The sequence below is a fragment of the Talpa occidentalis genome, unplaced genomic scaffold, assembly GCF_014898055.3.
Source record: "Talpa occidentalis isolate TD23 unplaced genomic scaffold, MPIMG_talOcc4v2.1 talOcc4.7, whole genome shotgun sequence".
NCBI lineage: Eukaryota > Metazoa > Chordata > Mammalia > Eulipotyphla > Talpidae > Talpa > Talpa occidentalis.
The window spans coordinates 84,834,588-84,856,584 of record NW_023605083.1 but is presented as its reverse complement, the minus strand read 5'-3'; the positions used below and the strand labels follow the sequence as shown (position 1 = coordinate 84,856,584).

The 21,997-nt window shown below is 37.5% G+C and overlaps 1 protein-coding gene across 2 annotated transcripts in view; it reads right to left on the bottom strand.

Annotated features, from left to right (window-relative positions):
- GOSR1 (golgi SNAP receptor complex member 1) overlaps window positions 1–14,737 on the bottom strand; it is a 41,670-nt gene extending 26,933 nt beyond the window's left edge. The window contains exons 1-5 of one of the 2 annotated variants that reach the window (XM_037491785.2): window positions 14,665–14,737; window positions 11,894–12,014; window positions 6,810–6,897; window positions 6,368–6,475; window positions 1,543–1,634 (exon numbers count right to left, since the gene is read on the bottom strand). In XM_037491785.2, the coding sequence (XP_037347682.1) occupies window positions 1,543–1,634; window positions 6,368–6,475; window positions 6,810–6,897; window positions 11,894–12,014; window positions 14,665–14,695 (440 nt within the window). In that variant the 5' untranslated portion in view covers window positions 14,696–14,737. The remainder of the gene's footprint in view (window positions 1–1,542; window positions 1,635–6,367; window positions 6,476–6,809; window positions 6,898–11,893; window positions 12,015–14,664) is intronic. The other variant, XM_037491786.2, reaches the window with a different exon arrangement.
- Between the last annotated feature and the right edge of the window lie 7,260 nt (window positions 14,738–21,997).

Genomic DNA, 21,997 nt, shown 5'->3' with positions numbered 1-21,997 from the left:
ATGAATGGATGAATATATTTATGATCATTCAGAAAACAAATTATTATGATGAGCTGTATTCTATTATTTCCCACAAATTGTGGGGGGACTAAATGCCTATACATTAAAGGTTCTTCCCTATATTGGTTCTCAATGTATTTCTTAAAAGTATTTATGTAAATACACTGTACAGCAATTAAAAGAGTTACATGTTCCTGAGAACTAAAAATATTATAAATACGTAGTTATGGCAAAACATTTTAAATTTCTATATGTTATACAGAGTACATGACTCAACATAAAAAAACAGATCCATCCAAGAAAAGCAGTAAAAATTAACTTTCCAAGATAATTTGTGGAGGTAGAAACCTAAAACTGGTAGCTGGCTAATCCTCAGTTTTGGGCAAAAATGTTTAATGTAATGAATATCAAATTACTGCTGCTGCAAAACTTTCTACTATCAGAACAAAATAAAGGATGTCTAGGAAAATGTAACTCAGAATACACATTATATATATCATTTATGATATGATAATATATATGATAATTTATGAAACGTAAGTAATATAAACTTATCACAAGTAAGACAACAGGCATCAATAGATGACCCAAAAGTGGAAAGTCTTCTATTTTAATTAGATGGATCTAGTACAAGTGGATTTAACCTTGTCAGTCATGCTCAGTTGTGAACAAAATGTCAAAAATGAGAGGAAATGCTAAAACATATCATTGAAGGTGAGGTAAAAGGATGAAAGAACAAGTTTTTTAAATTATGGATTGAGATGGGATAAAAATGTTGGAAATCCTTAAATAATTAACATAAGGCTTTATAAAGAGTTTGTAAAAAATTTAGAAAAAGCAGATATTTCAGATTCCAGGGAAGTAAAGGCTACTTTGATAGCTACTCAATAATGGGTGGTACAGGGCCTCCCTGGTTGAGCACACGCTGTGAGGCTGTCCACAGTCTCTGCAGTGCCGGTTCGATTCCCGGCTGGCTAGTGAGATACCCACATGGCATGGTAGACCTCTCCTGTCTCGCCTGTTGCTCCCCTCAGCAGTGTTTTTGGCCCTTCTGCCTGTTCTGCTCCTTACTCTGTCTCTGGTGAATTCTCTCACCCTCCCGGACTTCTGGCCTGTACCCCAGTGCTTGTATAAATAAATAAATCTTAAAAAAAAAAAATCGGTGGGACAAGGGAATGGGTAGGTAGTAATCAGGAAGGAGAACATGGAGAGTTTCAGTTATTTGGTAATATTATCATTCTTAAGGCAGGTGGCAGGAGATGAGAGAAAAACATATGAATATATCATCCAAGTTGGATTTTGAATAAAGATAGGAAAGACAAGGTTGGCAGGAGCCAATTATAAAATTAGGGGAAACTGGAGATAAGACTAGAGCAGATTAGGACCATATACAGCGATAATGTTTAAATAATAGTGAAATGGGAATTAGAAACCTTGAAATCTAAATCATGGTTCTGCTACTCAATTTGCTGTTAATCATGAATATATTCTAAATATAAATCTGAATAATCATCCTACAAAATAAAATAAGATGTAACTTACTCAATATCTTTTCGTACAGATCCCATGAGATTTTCCCTTTCCCGTATTGCCACAAAGTTTGCTTTGGTTTTATGGAATTCATGTGTATAATCCTGCAATAAATCAACATCTAGTTTCAACACAAGCTAATTATATATATCTTCATCCTATTCAACCAGTTATTATGCATTGCCATCATACTATAAATTTTTGTCAAGAAAATTTCTATTTAAGAAATCAAATTGCCATGAGGTAAAAATAACATTATAATCACTTTCCTGAAGAGAGATTAACTTCTTTCAATTCAGCGCGTGGAAAATAGTGCCCGAAATCATTATCTTTTGTGTATTCTAGTATCTTATATGGCAGAATTATAAAGAAAAAAAACAATTCTGAGATAAATGACTTCAAATAGCCTAGGATAAAACTTTTTACTCATCAGTGCACCTCATGGAACTTATTTTCAAATTTCACTTTCACAGAAATTTTGGAACTTTCTTTTGGAATTTCCACAGAAATTTAATTTCTAAACCTGCAAAGGAATAACAGAAGCAAGAGAATTAAAAATAATAATCTTTAAGTAGTTTTCTTTTTCTACTACATTTTTTTTAAATATTAAGGAATAATGATTATTTTTTTAAATTCAGAGAAGTATATAAAGAAGAGGAAACTGATATTCCCATCTCCCAGAGAGCTCCTATTGGCCTTTTAAAAATAAAAATAATATATAAACATGGGGGAAATACTAAAAGAACAGCAAAAGTAATAAAGTAAAAATCATCCTTCTCCACATCTCATATTATCATCACTTTCTTTCAGGAAAAATGCTTTTACATAAAAAAATGCTTTTTTATATGCTTTTTACATATACAAGCTTAGCTATTATTCCTTTCTAAAGAAATCATACCACATTCTGCTGTACACTTTGTTTTTTGTAGTTGATAAAATATCAATGGATTTTATATCAGCAAACAGAAAATTACATTCTTTATAATAACTATATAAAATTCTACTTATGACTTTATGTAATTTAATAAATTCCCTAGTGATAAACATTAGTTGCTTTTATTTTTCTTGCTTTTAAAAATGAATAAACATTCTTACATATATATATTTTTACTGAACTCTCTCTTTATAGTAGTAAAGAGTAAATGCCTTGTTGAATAACTTGATGAAAGAATCTTACCTTTAAATGTAGTCAGTACTAAACTACCTTCAAAAAAGATTACTGATTTATGTTCTCAGCAACAGTGGATGAGTGTCCATTTTCTACTCTTGTTAATAATGCATTAGAAATGTTTCAATATTTGCTAATCTGACAGGTAAAAATCATGTCTCATTTTGTTTTGTATTTTTTATTTGGGGATGTGGCTGAATATCTTTTTTATGGTTTTGGCCACTAATTTTCTGTAAACAGGTTCACATTATTTGCCCATATTCTTGTTGGACAGTTTCTTTTCTTATTTCTATTATTTCTTGGTATATTAAGGAAATTAGTGATTTATTAGTTCTTGGTATTTGGTTTTACTTAGAAAGTCCTTTAATAGCCAAAATGTATAATTTCACCCATGCTGTATTCTGAACTCTGATAGTTACTTTGATAGTTTATTTTTCTAAATATAAATCTTTCAACCATTTGGAATTTATTCTGGATGTGAGAACTGACATAGAAAGTAAGGTTTCCCCCCACAAAATAATTAGCCAATTGTCATAGCCCTACTTTAAAAATAGTCCCTTTATCCCCCAACTGATTCCAAATGCCACCTTTATCAAAAACTTAATTTCCATATATATTTGGACCTATGTGTGAATTTGATTTTGTTCTATTAGTCACTCTTTTCTCTAGAATCAAACTGCCTTAATTATTCTAGCTTCTTAAAAGGCTTTAATATCTGAAAGAAGTAGCATTTTTTACTACTTGTCTTCATTTTCATTTTTTTTTTTGCTTATTCTTGTATATCTATAGTTCCATTTTGCCAATTTTTGGTGTCATTTTGCCAATTTTTGTGTGTGTGTAGAACTTGGTTGTAGGCCAGAGGTGCACAGGTTGAGAGGACTCACCAGAGACAGAGTGGGGAGCAGAACAGGCAGATACACTGAAATACACTGCTAGGGGAACAACGGGCAAGATAGGAGAGGTCTGCTGTGCCATATGTGTTAGCTCCCCGGCCAAGATTGAACTCAGATAGCATATATAGTGCTGAGACTTAATCCTTAGGCCACCAGAGAGGCCCCCCAATTTTTTTTTTTAATGAAACAAAAACTCCTGCTATTTCCATTAGGATGGCACTCAATTTACAGATTAATTTAGAGAAATTTTCTCATTCAAAAGGTTTAACTCTTTTTTTTACTTAAATCTTTTATCAAAAAATATTGGATTTCACTTATAGGAAGAATATAGGGGAACTAAATAAGACATCAGGGGAAAAAACAGTAACAATACAAAATACAACAAAACAAAAACAAACAGATAATTATAAACTAGAGACATCCTGCAGGGGAGGAGGAGGAAGGGAGGCGCACAGGGGACTGAGGAGATGGTGCATGGGTACATTAGTGAAGGAAATTCTATAGGGACTACACCTGCGGTGGTGGGGTGGGGGGAATCAAACATTGTTTAAAAATAAACAATGATGTAAAATATATATAAATAAAACAAAAAAATCTTTTACGTTTCTAGGTAAGGAAACTTCATACATGTAAGTTCTATACATTCTTAATAAATTTTGTTTCATTTATTAAAGTTATATTTATTGGTCATTTGAAAGTTGTTAATCACTTTTCTAGGGGCCTAACATACTTTAAAGAATGAAACCGAGGCATACATGCCCTCCTTAAACTTATATTTAGTGGAGTGAATAATAAATAGAAAATATAACAAGAAAATTACAGTGTGTGTGAAATACAAAACTACCATGGAAATATACATGCTTACATACATATTTATATACACTAGATTGGGGCTGTAGCCAAGTGTGGAGGAAAAACTTTTGGAGGCAATGTTAATGTTAAGTGGATGACTGTTGGGATCTTCTCTAGCAGAGGGTCACAGGCAGGGTTTCTCTCTCATGTGGATTTTCTCGAGCCTGAATTTTAGTTTTGTGGCAGAAGGACTTTCCACACATATGTCACGTGAAACGTTCCTCTCCTTCATGAATTCTGTGAGGCAGATGTAGGGCTGATGCCTGAAGAAGCCTTTAGGACACTAGGCACAAACAAATGTCCTCTCTTTATTGTCTTCTCTGATGGGCTTTTAACTGAACTACCTAAACTTCTTCAGATGTTTCTCCATTTGCATGATATGAAGGCTCCATGGAGTATTTTTTGGTGTCCTCCACATGTGGAGTTTCCTGGTAGACAGGAATGACTCAAGGGTACTCTGGTCTGGCCTGGAAGGAAACTCTGATCCCACCTCTGTAAGGACATCATGATAGGGGGATTATTTCAGGGTTGCTTCCTAATAGCTGGAGGTAAACAGAATCGCTTTTCTAGAGCTGAGTGAAATCTCCAAAGAAACACCTTCCTCTTTAGGCCTAGGTCAGCTCCCTTCCTGGGTAATGAGCAGGGAAGGTATTTCATTGCCTTGACTAGTAAGTAATACCGTCATTAATGTGACAAGTTGCCAAAGAACTGTTGCTACCATGTAGTTTATCTTCATCTACTTATCCTGTTTGCAGGGAAGTATACTAGGAGACCAGGGGGGTATCCCCATGATCTTCCCTGTTAAGTTCCTATTGACAACTATTTGTTAGATGAACAATGATTTCTCTTAAGGGCGTATTTTCAGAAAAAAGGGCTTCCTGTCCCTGCCTGTGGATGTGGGTCTCCTCCTCCAACTTCAAACTGGTTAATCCTGGGTTTAAGCTGAGCTGCTGTGTGGCTGGCTTTCTATACTGGGGATATCTAACATTCTTATTAAATTTATACATAAGGATTTTATATTTTCTATCATAATATTATCTAATAGGTTACTGTTTATATGTAGAAAAACTATGTACTTTTATATATTAATTTTTGCAATCTACCATCTTGCTGAGTTTGTTTCTAATATATTTTCAAATTTATATATAATCTTATCATTGCCACATAACTCAAATTTTGCCTTTTCCTTTCCCATATTTACATCATTTCTTTTTACTGTCTAATAGTACCACCAAAAACTTCAAAAATAACATTAAATATCTAGGTATTGTTGTCTTGTTTTTTTTTTTCCTTCAGTGAAATGCTTTTAGTATTTTATTAAGTGTGATACCAATTTTTAAATCTGATACACATGTTTTTGCATTGGAAATATTCTTTTACTCACATTTTTAACAAGTATTTTAAATATTAGAAATGGATACTGAATTTTTAGTATTAAAAATATTTGCCTTCCTATTTGACAACTTATTTTTAATATAAACACATACCCTTTAGACTTTATTTCATTTGTATATTTTTACTATTTTTTCAATGTAGTAAATTTACTCCCCCCTTCCATGTTATCTTCAAGATCTAATGAAACTGTACTCTCTATCACCACATTATTACCATACTATTAGCATATTACCACCTATGTCTGATCATTAACTATTTCACTGTGGGAGCTAGCTAGCTAGGGCTCCTACAGTATATGTATATTGACCTAGTGATGAACATTATTCAGTTTTACCAGGCAAAAGCAAGACATTTTCAGAATCTTGTAAAACCAAAAGCAAAAAAGAAAACAAATATCTTAAGCATGGTATTTATCCTCTCAGCAGAGATTCCCCATCATTCTCTTAAATACACATGTAGACATTTTGTTTGGGAATTTAAAAAGCAAACAAGTTATAATAACATAAAAATCTCAAGCCCAATATATTACCTGTAATATGTCTCTATGTCGCTGTAATGTATGCATCAGGGCTGCATTCAAAGAAGGAACACCAGCATTGTTTGTATATTCTGCCATTTTATCATTCACTCCTGTAAGCTAAAGAGAAAAAAAAAAGAAAAACAATAAAATACTCTAGAAAGCACTAAAAAATGATAAAAGTAAATTATTTGCCTGTATACACTTTTGGCTAACAGATCAAAAAAAGTAGTAGCCAAAAATTCAGTGTTTCTCCCATTTTATCCACAAAAGCAAAAATAACACCCATAGGACCTGAGAATGACTGTTATCAAATTCAAGTGGCCTAGCTTAGAGACGCATACATCTCGAATGAAAGGATGACTTCAATAAACATGTCTGCATTAACATAATCTAGTGCCATATCTAACAAGCACACAATTATTAGCAAAATTATTTAACAGCAAGCACTCACCCTTGCCAAAAGTTGTTCAATCTCAATTGCCATTGTCTCAAACATTCTGTCTTGGCTTGATCCATTTAAAAGGGGTGTAGTATCAGAGCTAAAGAGAAGTTCAAGGAAAGAGAATCAATTCTTAAACCTAACCTTTTAAAACATATTTAAAATAATGTGATTATCCTTAAAGAGGTCAAATGGCACCGAGATATTATTTCTTAAGATGCTATAATTTTTATAGTCTTCCTATAAAAAGCACACGTGCTGTAAATATTAACAGTTTAAAATATAATTGAGGGCCTCCCTGGTGGTGCAAGAGGTTAAGTATCAGCACTACGAAGCTATCGGAAGCCACTGCAGCACGAGTTCCATACCCCACCAGGGAACTGACCCACACAGCACAGCAGACCTCCTCTGTCTCATCTGCTGCTCCCTTCAGCAGTGTACTTCAGTCAATCCGCCTGTTCTGCTCCCTATTCTGTCTCTGGTGAATCTTCTCACTCCTCCCCCAGACCCTGTACTTCTGGCCTACACCCCAGTTCTTGTATGCATAAATAAATAAATCTTAAAATATATATATAAATGAATGTAAAATTTTCCCAAACTTTAATACCTTCAATCTCAATAATGTAAAGAAATTCCAAATGCTTGCTTGCTATTTCCCAAATGAAAGGAACTTAATGGCAGTGCCCAATTAAATGCTCAATCTAAGGGAACAAATTATGTGAAATAAAACTGTAGAACTAAATATTACAGTATAAAAGAGGAATCATAAAATGTATTTGGATTATATAATTGGGTTCTATGAGTAATAACCTTTTATATGTTTACCCCAAAACAATTATGGTTCCTGGGGCCTGAAATTAAATGCTCTCTTCTTCCTTGACTGTTACCAAGAAGGAAATAAAAGTTAGATTTAAATTACCCACAGATTGGATAACTAGTAATTTAAAAATCAGGAAACAGAATTGTTTAATACAAATAGCCATGTCTAACAGGTAAGTTTTAGTACCAACTCTACATTTCCACTTACATTATGCAATTGTTTCAGTTTTGTTTTGCAAATATATGCTGAAATATCTTTTAAAATCTGGTCAGTCAAAAAACTAATTTTTACAAGTGAAACATGCTTGACAGATTCAAATTCTGAAAATTTCCTTTGCCTCTTCTGAAAAACCACTAATCTTTATGTCCCCAAGTGGTACGTATTATAGGTCAATCGAGATCTTAATTAGATTTAACATACATAAAACCCAGGCAATAACTATGCTCTTCAATCTTATTAAAGACTTTGTCCTGTTCAGTGAGAGTGCTTGGTTGTGGTGAATGAAAACAAATTTGTTGTTGGCTTACCATCAAAAAAGTACCTGGTACTACTTCCCTTATCTAATAGTAACTTCTAAATAGCTATTACTATTTCCCTTCTTCATGCACATATTTCCACAGCAATAGTAATAAGTTGTGAAATAGCCAGAAAGTAATTTTTTATGGAGGCTATTTTAAGATTCTTTTCCTTTTTTTTCAAGATTTTTATTTATTTATACAAGAACAGGGGTACAGGTCAGAGGTGCGGGAGGGTGAGAGAATTCACCAGAGACAGAGCGGGGAGCAGAACAGGCAGATGGACTGAAGACACTGCTGAGAGGAGCAGCGGGCAAGGCAGAAGATGTCTGCCATGCCCTGTGGGTTTCTCCCTGGCTGGCCAGCAATTGAACCCGCGCTGCAGAGGCTGCAGACAGCTTCACAGCGCGGCGCTCAATCCGCAGCGCCACTGGGGTGGCCCTGTTTTAAGATTCTTAACTAGGTGCAAATTTTTATTTCTTCTCAAAACATTTCAACTCACTTGTCATAAAACATATCAAACTATCTAGTTCTTTAATATGTGTCAGAGCTAACCCAAGGTTTTGTGGTTATCTCTTAGAATGTGCCCAGATCCTCCCCTACCAGATATATGAAAAAAAAATAAAATAAAATAAAAACAATGGGTCAATGAATGTAGGTTCCATGAGGAGGAAAACTGCCTATGTCTATTCACACATGCATGCCTAGCACCCAGATTAATGCTTGGCACATGGCAGATGCTCATTAAACACTTGATGAATAAGGAGGTGATCTCTACATTTACTATTCTCAGGAGAGTTCCTGAGACAAGGCAAATGGCAAAACATTTGGCAAATGGCAAAACATCATCCACAATACTAAGACTCATCTCAATTTAATTTCAACTTATAGATGTGTGATAATTCATAGACCATAAAGTTTTCAAAATACAGAAGATAAAACATTAACCCTGGAAGAATAATTTTGGTCACTTTCAAAAGTATCATTAGGACATACAATAAACAGAACACTTTAGAATACACATGGCCTTAGGCTTCTTACTGAAGGGAGAGTTAGGTTGAAGTAATTCTACAAAGTCAATCCCAATTTGTTGAATTTCTTAAAAAATTGTGTTTTCAAGAAAAATTTTCCTTTAGTGGAGTACAAAAGTATTCAGTTCACAAAGCATAGAGAACATTAAAAAAGCATCATGTAATCAAGTGGGGGTTTTAAAATTGGTACTCACTGGCATAGCCAAACTGGAGATCTAAATTCCAAGAAAAGTGCTTTATAATGATAAAATACATTTATTAATAGAAAAGAACATTCCTCGTCCTCTTTTCTTTTTTTTTTTAAAGATTTATTTATTTATGCATACAAGAACTGGGGTGTAGGCCAGAGGTGTATGGGGCGAGAGGATTCACCAGAGACAGAGTGGGGAATAGAACAGGCAGATCCACTGAAATACACTGCTGAGGGGAGCAGTGGGCGAGACAGGAAATGTCTGCTGCTCCATGTGGATTAGCTCCCTGGCTGGGGATCAAACTTGTGCTGCAATGGCTGTGGACAGCTTCATGATGCTGTGTCCAACCCCCAGAGCCACCAGGGAGGTCCTCTCTTCCTCTTTTCTTACTTAATAAAGGTGAGCCCAAAGCAATGTACTACAATCAAAACTATGTGACATGCCAATCGTATACTTTTAGGTCCCAGAATCAACATCTTTGGTCCTGCTGTCTTTTAAGTATTTAGTAATGTGCTCTTATTAAAAAAGAAGAAACACTTTGGCTATAGTACTGGGGACTCTGGAGACAGAAATACCTGGATTCAAATCCAAACTTACTTTTTATTGTTTTTATTATTAGTTGAAAAATATTTCACCCACCACCATTCTCAAAAAGGTATGTAAAATAAAGAGAGGATAACAAATAAATCTGCTACCAGTAATGCCACTGTTAGATATAAACTATCTTTTTTTAAAATATTGATCTTTTAGGATAAAACCTGAGAACCTTCTACCCAGCTCCTCTTTAAAAAAAAAAAAAAAACAACTTATTTTTGCACACAAGAGCTAGGGTGTAGTCCAGAGGAGCAGGGTGGTGAGAGGATTCACCAGAGACAGAGTGGGGAGCAGAACAGGCAGATTGACTGAAATACACTGCTGAGGGGAGCAGCGGGAGAGACAGCAGAGGACTGCTGGGTCATGTGGGTTAGGTCCCTGGCTGGGATCGAACTCATGCCAGCTGAGCAAAAAGGGAGGCCCTATACAGAAACATTTTTATCCATAAGGATGTTCCCAATAGTCTTTCTATAAAGCTCTAATAGCAGAACCTGACCCATGAGGAACACTCTGCCAGCCACTGAAATGATTATTAGCAAATAACAGAAACACAGTCCATCTAAAATATAAATTGTGATATAGTTACAAAATGTAATACTAAATGTAGCAAATGAGTGCACCAGAGTTAAATGTATCCATGGTTTAATCTCAAAGATAATGTTAAACAAAAAAGCAAGCTGGGCCTCTCCTCGAGGCACAGCGGTTGAGTGCTAGGCTGCGAAGCTGCCCGCAGCCTCTGCAGTGTGGCTTTGATCCCGGGCCACCCGCGAGGGTCCCACATGGTGCAACAGACCTCTCCTGCTGCGCCTGCTGCTCCCCTCAGCAGTGTATTTCATCAGTCTGCCTGTTCTGTTCCCCGCTCTGGCTCTGGTGAATTCTCTCACCCTCCCGCGCTTCGGACTGTACCCAGTGCTTGTATAAAAATAAATAAATCTTTAAAAAAAAAAAAGTAAGCTGCAAAATAGCTACAGTAGAATACTACCAATTGTTTGTTAGGGACATAAATGTAAAAATACATGGAGAGTGGGCCTCCCCTATGGTGCAGTGGTTGAGCGCTGGGTTGCTAAGCTGTCGCAGCCTCTGCAGCGCCGGTTCGATCCCTGGCTGCTCCCCGGCCACAGGAGGAGGGTCCCACATGGCGCGCAGACCTCTCCTGCCACCCGCTGCTCCCCTCAGCAGTGTACTTCGGTGCTTCTGCCTGCTCTGCTCCCCGCTCTGGCTCTGGTGAATTCTCTCACCCTCCCGTGCTTCTGACTGTACCCAGTGCTTGTATAAATAAATAAATAAATCTTTAAAAAAAAAAAAATATGGAGATGATGGGTAGGGAGAATATATCTTAATTTTTATTTCTTATGTGGGAATCAGGCACATGGTGGTATATGATTCTTTACACTTTCTAACAGTCATACTTCCTAATACTTTTGAAATGGCCTAAAGTGATAAGATTCAAATAATTGATTTTTGATATATTCAAATAGTAATATATAGGTTTTCCAGAAAAGCACCAAAATTAAAAATATCTCTGATGATTAATAGTGAGGATATACACACCTCATTAGATTCTGTCTAAAACACCAGAAAGTAGTATATACAGTTTGCATAAGATCTATTTAGCAATTAAAGATATAAATATAAGAAATATGATGCAGGCAAATCAACCACATTTTCTTATATTGGCTGAAGAGAAAGTTATTTCTGACACATAAGCTCTCTTAAGCCTTAGCATTTCCTCCTAACACTGTCATAATCTTTGCCTAAAAACAAATAAATGCTTGTCTCAAGTATTAAGAATTTTTATAAATCACTAAAAAATAAATTCATTAACAAAGAAAACACCAGAAATTCACCAAATGAACAAGTTACAGAGTTATATATTTCAGTTTAGTTTTTAATAACTTATAAACACTATGTACATTAAAACATAAAAGACAGAATCGGGTAGTACCTATACCTGTCGCGTCTTCCATCTCGGGCACTGCTGTGGCTATAACTTGTACATAGTTTACTGAAGGAAACTAGTTTCAGGTCAAGTTCATTTTCTAGCTGTCGAGCCTGTTTCCTGAGATCTTTAACAAAATTATAAAAGGAAATAATTAGACACATATAAAAATCCATCAGTAGAGGGCCTCCCCGGTGGCGCAGGGTTGAGCGCTGGGTTGCGAAGCTGCCCGCAGCCTCTGCAGCACTGGTTTGATCCCCGGCCACCAGGAGAGGGTCCCACATGGCGCGCAGACCTCTCCTGCTGCCTGCTGCTCCCCTCAGCAGTGTACTTCGTGAGTCTGCCTGCTCTGCTCTCCCCTCTGGCTCTGGTGAATTCTCTCACCCTCCCGCACTTCTGTGCTTGTATAAATAAATAAATATTTTAAAAAAAATCCATCAGTAGACATGAAAATCATAAAATCATTCTGAAGAAAACAAATTAAGCAAATACTCATATATTGATCTAGTTCCCCCCCATAAAGAAAAGTGTCATAAGTAGGGAACCAAAGACTTATACACGAAATACATTGTCACTTATTTAAATTTCAAGACAAGAAAGGGAGAGGAAGTGAGAGAAGCAAAATTGCAGCTTTATCAAAAAGACATCTTGACAGGGAATGTCCTAATATCCCCAAAATTATTTCTACATCAAAACTAATATTTCATAATTCAGAATATGAATCACAGTGGAAGTGTTCTATGAACATAGCTAGCTTTATAAAACAGAAACCACTGTAATTGACAGTGATTTTCCTATTTCTTTATTTTCCAAAGCTGCACCAGGCTTACAAATTTTTTTTCTTACTTGAAGAATGACTTGAATGTAAAGAAAAAATAGTCATTAACAAAGATGTCAAAAACTCTTTTTTTAAAAAAAAATATTTATTTATACAAGCACTGGGTACAGTCAAAAATGTGGGAGGGTGAGAGAATTCACCAGAGCCAGAGCAGGGAACAGAACAGGCAGAATGACGAAATACACTGCTGAGGGGAGCAGCGGGTGGCAGGAGAGGTCTGTTGCGCTATGTGGGACCCTCGCCCGGTGGCCGGGGATTGAACTGGCGCTGCAGAGGCTGCCGGCAGCTTCGCAGCTCAGCGCTCAACCGCTGCGCCACCAGGGGAGGCCCCCAAAAACTCTTTTGATAACCTTACTGAAAGGAATTTGTAGAGGCTAAAAGTAACAAACAATGTGCAATACTAATAAGGTCAAATTAAATATGACAGATAAGAGAGAGTAAGTTTTAAGAACTGACACAAATATGCAAGCAGAAAAACTGAGATAGTAGTTTGGCATCTAAGTGGTTGAATGTGAGAAACCATTCTCTGGAAATGCACATCTAGATTTAAGTACTCTGCCTCATAATGAAGTGAGGTCAAAATAAAAGAAGGAATGGTGTAAGAATCTCAGCTTTCCAGAAAAAACACAAAACATGATTTCAAATTACTTCTCATCAACCAGAAATAGGAAGCAGAGTAATATAGTAGAATATATTTGCCCAAAGACTCTCAGTCTAAGATTTTGAGATTTGAGAACTGGCTCTAAGATTTCTTGACAATCTACTTAAGCTACAGACTTCAGCTTTTTGTATTTTAAACCCCTACTTTCAGGTTTTTTTTTTAAAGCACTAACTACAATGTTCAAAGCACCTGGCACAGAGAATAGGTTGCTAATAATGAGCTGCCATAATTACTACATGGTGCTTCAAAAAAGCGTAACCTAATGCCTAGTATTAAAGATACCTGTAAGCCACTCCAACAAATTTTTAAATAGTCTCTAGCTACTACACACATTTCAAATAGGCACCTGAATACAAGTTTTAACCATAAGCATGCTTCTCTGTAACTAATAACCGTCTTCTCTAATAAAAAACATCAAATGAAAGCATTTTGAAAGTATGACAGGCAATTATGGATGAACTTAGACTAAGTGGCTATTTGTGGTGGTTTCCAGAGTGGGTAGCAATAGGAAATAGGTTAAAAGGGAAAGTGGACTCAGAAAGCAGTTTCTATCTTGCAGTAAAGCAAACAGAATTTAAAGAAAAAAGATGAGTCCTCTCTGATGTTTGTTGAATTTAAAGTAAAAGGTGAGTTTTCCTGATGTTTGTTGAACACCGTTTACGTGAGCCCACTTTATCAGATCATATTTTCAGGAATTAATGTATCTCCACAGAACAAGATAAAAGTTATTTCCTCTGCTTTCAGACGCGACTTGACATCCAGTCCTCGAAGTCTGAAGCTGCGAAGGGAACTCGGCAAATGACACTCCGCTCACACGACTTTCCTCCAAGGACCGGGTAGACAAGTTCCTCCTTTTTCTTTTCCTACTCAACTGCCCAACAGTGACCTCAACTCTTAGGGCGCTGACTTGTCTAGTCCTCTGGGCTCGGGATCTTCTCGGTCAACACTCGTTTCCTCTCAAAGCTACTTCAAACCCCTTCGGCCGAGTTCCCCGACCACCTAAACCTAGCTCTCACCCAGCAACTCAGACGCCTCTCACTCTGGTCCCTCCTCAACCCTCTCCGCCCAATCCCTGCTTCCAGGTCCCGCCGCCTCTGGGTCAGCCCCCTGGCCCAGACCGTTCGGTCTCCTCAGCCCCCAAGCCCCGGGGCTCCCACTAGATAGGCCCCGCCCCTTTCTTCGGCCGCTCCGGAGTCAAACCCTTTCCTCTGCGCTCACCGCCAAGCCCCGTCCTCACTCAGCCCCTTTGCTAGACCCACCCGGAGGCCCCGTCCTCACCTTCCCAGTAATTGCTGGTTCCTGCCGCCATCTTTGTTGTCCAACGTCAGTCGGGGTAAGAGAGTAGAGGTGGTGCGAGCCAGAGCGTCACCTCCGCGCCTTCTTCCGCCTTGGCGCCAGGACCTATGGGATACATAAGCTTCCGCAAACACCGCCACCTGGCGGTTAACGCGTTGCTTTACCCCTTTTACGGTAGCGACACTGAAAACCCATATTTAGCGCCTGACATTCCCGAAGTATGTATTACTAGGGATCATATCCCCTTTCCGCTCCCCAACCCCGCTTCGTTGCCCTCAGCTCCGCTTACCCCTCCTCTCAGTGGGCGCCAGGTTGCCTGAGAAGAAAGTCAACCTCAGACGCTACTCCCTGCTGCCCCTCTCTTCTCAGAGTCAGAGAGCTCTTCCCAGCACCAGCCTGACGTCTACCTGTGCACCAGGTTCCCACTCTCTCTAGCTTTTGTGTTCTTCTCCACCAGCCGCTTTCCCCATGTCTACAGTAGCGACAGACCCAGCCCTCTTTCCTTTCCAACCCCAAATCTAGACAGTGTTTGCTAACTGCTTCCATGTAGTCTCATCCTCACCCCTCAACCTGTAAAACCGACTGTCCAAACCCACCCTTCATAGGTACATAAATGATCACAACCTATTTGTGTCCACACTACCACTTCTAGTGAAAGTGTAAAAATCTTACCTCCTGTAAAGTCCTTTTACCCTCTCCCATTTATAATAGACTTTATTATTTCCTTTACATTCAGTGAAAACCGTATCAGATAATGTTATAATTTTTGCCTCAACTGTCCAACTAATTTACAGAATACAAAAGAAGGAAAGCCTATTGTATTTACCCATAATTATAATCTTCCCTTTTTTTCCTTCCTCAGGTTCCAAGATTCCTCTTATCATTTTCTTTCTGCTTCAAGGATTTCGTTGGCCATTTTTTTCTTTTTAACAGAGCACATGGGCCAGAGACAAAATCTATTAGTTTTTCTTCAGCTGAGAAGGTCTTGATTTCCCCTTTGTACCTGAAGGATATTGTTGCCAGATATTTTTTTCAGCACTTGAGAAATGTGCTAATTCTTTCTGGAAACTTCAGTTTCTGATGAGAAACTGGCTATCATTTGACTTGTCTTTCCACTATATTTAAGGTATATTTTCTCTCACTGCTTTCAAAGCTTTTCCTTTCGTTTTCAAACGTTTGATTTTGATGTGTTTTAGTGTGGATTTCTTGGGTTTTATCCTACTTGGGATTTATTCAGCTTCTTCAATCTGAAGTTTATGTCTTTTATAAAATTTGGGAAAATTTCAGCCATTATTTCTTTGACTACTTTTCCTACACTATACTCTTTCTCCTCTTCTTTGGGACTCAGATGACATGAATGATTGATCTTTTATTGGTTTTACTCCCATATGTCCCTGAGATTCTGATAATTTTTTTTTCATTAGTCAGTTTTCTGTTGGATAATTTCTACTGTTCTGTCTTTGAGTTCTCGGACAGGGATGTCTTCCTTCCAGTTCCCCCCATTCTGCTGTTGAACCCACTGAGTTTTTTATCTATGTTTTTCAGACCTAAAATTTCTATTTGGTTTCTCATTATATCTTTTGGTTCTTTGCTGAGACTCCCCCCACCCCAGTTTTTTAAAGATAATTTGTTTTAAGCTTATTTGTAATTGTTCATTAAAATGTGTTTTGTTATATACTTGTCAGATAATTCCAACCTCTGTATCATCTTAATGTTGACATCTGTTAAATGTCTTTTTTCCTTCCAGTTGAATTTGTCTGTGTTCTTGGTATAATGAGTGATTATCTTTTAGAGCATGGCTGTTCTGTGACCAAAGTGAGACCTCTGGGAGAGCACTTTTTTTTCCTCTTTAAATTTTGGAAACTGCCTTTAGCCTTTGATGAGTTATCATTTTTATACTAATCAAATTTTTTCTTTTTCTAATTTGTTTTTATTTTTTTCCCTACCACTATCTCTTATATTTGGTTGCCAATTTTCCTTCCCCCTCCCTCTAAACATTATGATGTTTATTGATTTTGACTACTTTTTCTAAACATTTTACTTTATTGTATTGTCAGTGTGCAGTATTTGTTTTTATTATTCTAACTTGCTTTACTGTACATAATTCTCTCAAATTTCCTCAATTTTGTTGAAAATGGCTGCATTTCACCTTTTCTTATGGCTGAATATAATTCTATAATTCTGAATATAATTCTATGGTGTGAATATACCACATTTTCTTGAACCTGTCATCTATTTTTTAAAAAATATTTATTTATTTATTTATTTATACAAGCACTGGGTACAGTCAGAAGTGTGGGAGGGTGAGAGGATTCACCAGAGCCAGAGTGGGGAACAGAACAGAAAAACTGATGAAGTACACTGCTGAGGGGAGCAGTGGGCACGGCAGGAGAGGTCTGCGCGCCATGTGGGACCCTCTCCGGTGGCTAGGGATCAAACCGGCGCTGTAGAGGCTGGTGGGGGGGCAACCCAGCGCTCAACCGCTGCGCCACCAGGGGAGGCCCCGAACCTGTCATCTATTGATGGGCATCTAGGCTGCTTCTATATCCTAGCTATTGTAAATAATGTTGCTGTGTATGTGTGTGTGTGTGTGTGTATATATATATATATATATATATTATATATATATATGTTTTTGTGTGTGTTGATGGTTTCATATTCTTTGGATAGATAACTGAGAGTAGATTGTTGGGTTGTACAATATTTCCATTTTTAGTGTTTTAAGGTAAACCTAAATTGCTTTCCATAATGGCTGGACCAGTTTACACCCCAATAATAGTGTAACAGAGTTCCTTTTTCTCTGCATCCTCTCCAACACTTGTTATTGGAGGTCTTCTTAATATGTGCCATTCTCATGAATGTGAGATGGTATCTCATTGTGGTTTTAACCTGCATCTCTCTTACTGAAAGTGATGATTAATACTTTTTCATATGTGTTGACCATGTTGGCTAGCCTCTTTGGTGAATTGTCTTTTAATGTCCGCTGCCCACTTATTATTTGGGTTGTTTGTTTTTTAATTGTTGGATTGTGTAGTTTTTAAAAATTTTGGATATTAACCCCTTATTAGTTACTCATGGTGTGAATGTTTTCTCCCATTTAATAGGGTATCTCCTTATATTTTTTCTTGCTTTAGAAAAGCTTTTTAAGGGCCTCCCCAGTGGTGCAGTGGGTTGAGTGCAGCGCTGTGAAGCTGTCCTCAGCCTCTGCAGTGCTGGTTCGATTCCCCCGCCGGCCAGAGAGATGCCCACATGGCAGGGAAGACCTCTCCTGTCTCCCCTCTGCTCCCCTCAGCAGTGTTTTCAGTCAGTCTGCCTGTTCTGTTCCCCGCTCTATCTCTGGTGAATCCTCTCACCCTCCTGCGCCTCTGGCCTAAAACCCAGCTCTTGTATAAATATTTTGTTTTTTTAAAAAAGCTTTTTAACTTGAGGTAATTCCAATTACTTTTGTTTTTATTTCCCTTGTCATGGGGTCAAATCACCAAAAACATATTGTTTATGACATGGAAATTATCACCAATGTTTTCATCTATATATTTTATTGTTGCCTTACATTTAAATATTTAATTCATTGGTAGTTTATTTTTGCATATAGAGCTAGTGAGTGATCCAATTTCATTCTTTCGCATGTGGCTTTCCAATTGTCCAAGTACAATTTATAAAAGACACTGCCCTTTCTCCATTGTATGTTCATAGCTACTCTATCATAGATTATGTACTGATATGTATATGGATTTATTTCTGGGTTTTTTTATTTTATTCCATTGATCTCTGTATCTATTTTTATGCCAATTATCATAGTGGGTTTAGGATTGTTGCTTTATAGTAAAGTTTGAAATCAGTTAATGTGATACCTGTTTCTCTTTTTTTCTCAGGATTGCTTTTGCACATTGAGGCCTTTTGTGGTTCCATATACATTTTAATTATTTTTGTTCTGTTTCTTTGAAAAATAGTGCTGGTATTTAGATGGAGATTACATGAAATTTATATATCACCTTAGATAGTACAGTCATTTTAATTATATTGATTCTTTCCATCCTCGGGCATGGGATATCCTTCCATTTCTTTATATTGCTACCTACATTCCTTAATAACTTCTTGTATTTCTCAATGTACAGGACTTTTACCTCCTTAGCTTAATTCCAAGGTCTATAATTCATTTTGAAGCAATCATAAATGAAGTTCTTTTCTTATTTCTTTTGCTTCTTGCTTGTTGTTTGTATATAAAATATATAAAATAAGATATGGACTTTTGTATGTTGATTTTGTAACCTGCCACTTTCCTGTAATTTATTTTTTCTAATAACTTTAGTGGAGTCCATAGGATTTTCAATATATAGTATCATCAGTGGTTGTTTCACTTTTCTAACTTGGATTCCCTTTATTTCTGTTTTTGTCTGATGGCTGTGGCCAAAACCTTTAATACCTAGTTAAACCAAAATGGTGACAGTGATCATCCTTGTTCCTGACCTTAAGAGGAAAATTTTCAGTTTTTCATCATTAGTATTATATTGGCTGTTGGTTTGTGACATGTAGGTTTTATTATATTGCAATAGATTCTTTCTGTTCCCATCTTGTCTAGACTATCACAAATGGGTGCTGAATCTTATCAAATACTTTCTCTTCATCTATTGGCATTATTGTATGATTTTAACTTGATATATTTCATTGATTTGTAAATATTTAGCCACCCTTGTGTTCCTGTGATAAATCCTGCTTGATCATGCTATATAATTTGTGTTGAATTCATTTTGATGAGGATTTTTGATCTATATTCATCAAGAATATTGGTCTATGCTAGTCCCGTCTTTATGTTTTCATTATTGTGATAATTTTGGCATTGTAAAATGTATTAGGTAGTGTTCCCTCTTCTTGTATTTTTGAAAACAATTTGAGCAAGATGCACCTTAATTTTTCTTTAAAGATTTGATAAAATTCATTTATAAAAAGTTTGATAAAGTTCATTTATAAAACTGTTGAGTCCTGACCTTTTGGTTTTCGGAAATATATGTATTTTTTTTTTTTTTTTATATAGAGGCATGTTTTTATTTATTTATTTTATTTGTTTGTTTGTTTTGTTTATACATGCACTGGGTACAGACAGAAGCGCGGGAGGGTGAGAGAATTCACCAGAGCCAGAGTGGGGAGCAGAGCAGGCAGAAGGACTGAAGTACACTGCTGAGGGGAGCAGCGGGTGGCAGGAGAGGTCTGCGCACCATGTGGGATCCTCCTCTGGTGGCCGGGGAGCAGCCGGGGATCGAACCGGCGCCGCAGAGGCCGCAGGCAGCTTCGCAACCCAGCGCTCAACCGCTGCGCCACCGGGGAGGCCCAATATATGTATTTTTTTTAAAGATTTATCTATCTATCTATCTATCTATCTATCTATCTATCTATCTATCTATCTATCTATCTATCTATCTATTTATTGTACAAGCACTGGGTACAGTCAGAAGCGTGGGAGGATGAGAGGATTCACCAGAGACAGAGTGGGGAAGAGAGCAGGCAGACCAACGAAACACGCTGCTACGAGGAGCAGTGGGCGGCAGGAGAGGTCTGCATGCCATGTGGGACCCTCGCTGGCGGCTAGGGATTGAACCAGCGCTGCAGAGGCTACGGGCAGCTTGGCAGCCCAGTGCTCAACCGCTGTGCCACCAGAGGAGGCCTCGGAAATATTTTTTTATTGCTCTTTCAATTTCCATGCTTGAGATTAATTTGTTCAACTCATCTACTTCTTTCTGGGTTATTGCTAGATTATGCCGATTTAGAAATTTTTCCATTACCTTAAGGTTGTCACATTTATTGGCATGGTTATGCATAATAATCTCTTATGATCCTTTGCATTTCTGTGGTAATTTCTCCTCTTTCATTTCTGATTCTGTTTATTAATATTTCATCTCTTCTTTGTTAGCCTAACTAGCTGCCTCTCCCTCATGGTTGGTTCTGCTCAGGTGTCACGATAAACAAAAGACCTACCTGTGGTGACTTACTCCCTGAGGTCTCAAGTTGCCATGTGTTGTTTTTGGGGGTTTTTTTTTGTCTGCCCATTTTACTCTTTAGATGTTCTCTCCAGGAATTCTGCACTCTTCAGCAGTAGCAAGAGCTTCAGGGGAAGCCCAAGAGGCAGGTACCTCTACTGACATTCCACACGGGCCACCAGGAACCGGGATGACCTTGTTTGCATGCTGTGTTCACTGTAGTTTGTTTGTAGTTTCTAATTACATACTCTAGGCCCAGAGGTCTCCCAGGTGGCAAGGTTGGGTGACGTCCCTGGCTTTCCCAAGCCAGTTGCCCCCTGCAGATGGTGCTATGAGCAGTACACCCAAAAGACCTACAATCTCCCACTGTCCATCAAAATGGGTCCCAGAAACCCCGCCAGTTTCAGGCCTGTGCTTCCATTGATTCCCCAAGGAGGGCACAAAAAAACCACTGGGCAGACTGAATTCATTGTAGTTATTAGCACTTTCTATGCACTTGAGGCACAGGTTTCATGGGGCAGGGGTGGTGGTGGGAGAGTTGCATTTGTGTTGTTTTTCCAAAGTCTGTGGTCTACTTGTCCCCTGCTGAAAAGGCTACAGTTACAAGCATGTGCTTTGATTGACTCCCCAATGCAGGCACCAAAAAACCTACTGGGAAGACCGAGTTTCACTGCAGCTATTTGCAGTTTTTTTTTCTATGCATTCTAGAAGGCAAGGAGTGGGGTGCATTGGCAAAATTTTTAAAACTTTACTGCCATGCTATACACAATCTATGGAACCACATGATGGAAACTTTTATAGTTATTAGTATTCATGTCTAGGAATTTCTTCTAAATTAAAAAGGACCACCTGTAACAAGTCTGTTTATATTTTTGATACAGTAATTTTCAAATGGATCAGAAACAGAAAATGAAGGCAAATGATGCTGGTTAGCACAGGCATTCAGTTCTGAGTCAGTTATTATATTGGGCCTTTTGCTAACATTATGTCATTTAATTCACATCACAATCCTATCATGTACTACGCCTTAACTGATAGAGAAACTGAGACTCAGGGAATGTTAAGAAACTTGTACAAGGTTACATAGGAAACAAGTGGCAGTCAAGAACCAGACACAGTCCAACTCCAAAGTCCATGCTGGACTCTATGCCAATATTTCTCTTTTGGTAGAGGATTCAGTCACTACAGAATTACAGCTGATTCCTATTTATATTTCTCTGGTCTGGATTATGAGTTCATGCCAGCAGAGCCCATATTTCTAACATAATTCTGCTTTCCCAGTCCATATTAGAAAAACACTATCAACAAGTTATTGTTAAGTGAAAAGAAGATATTGAATTCAT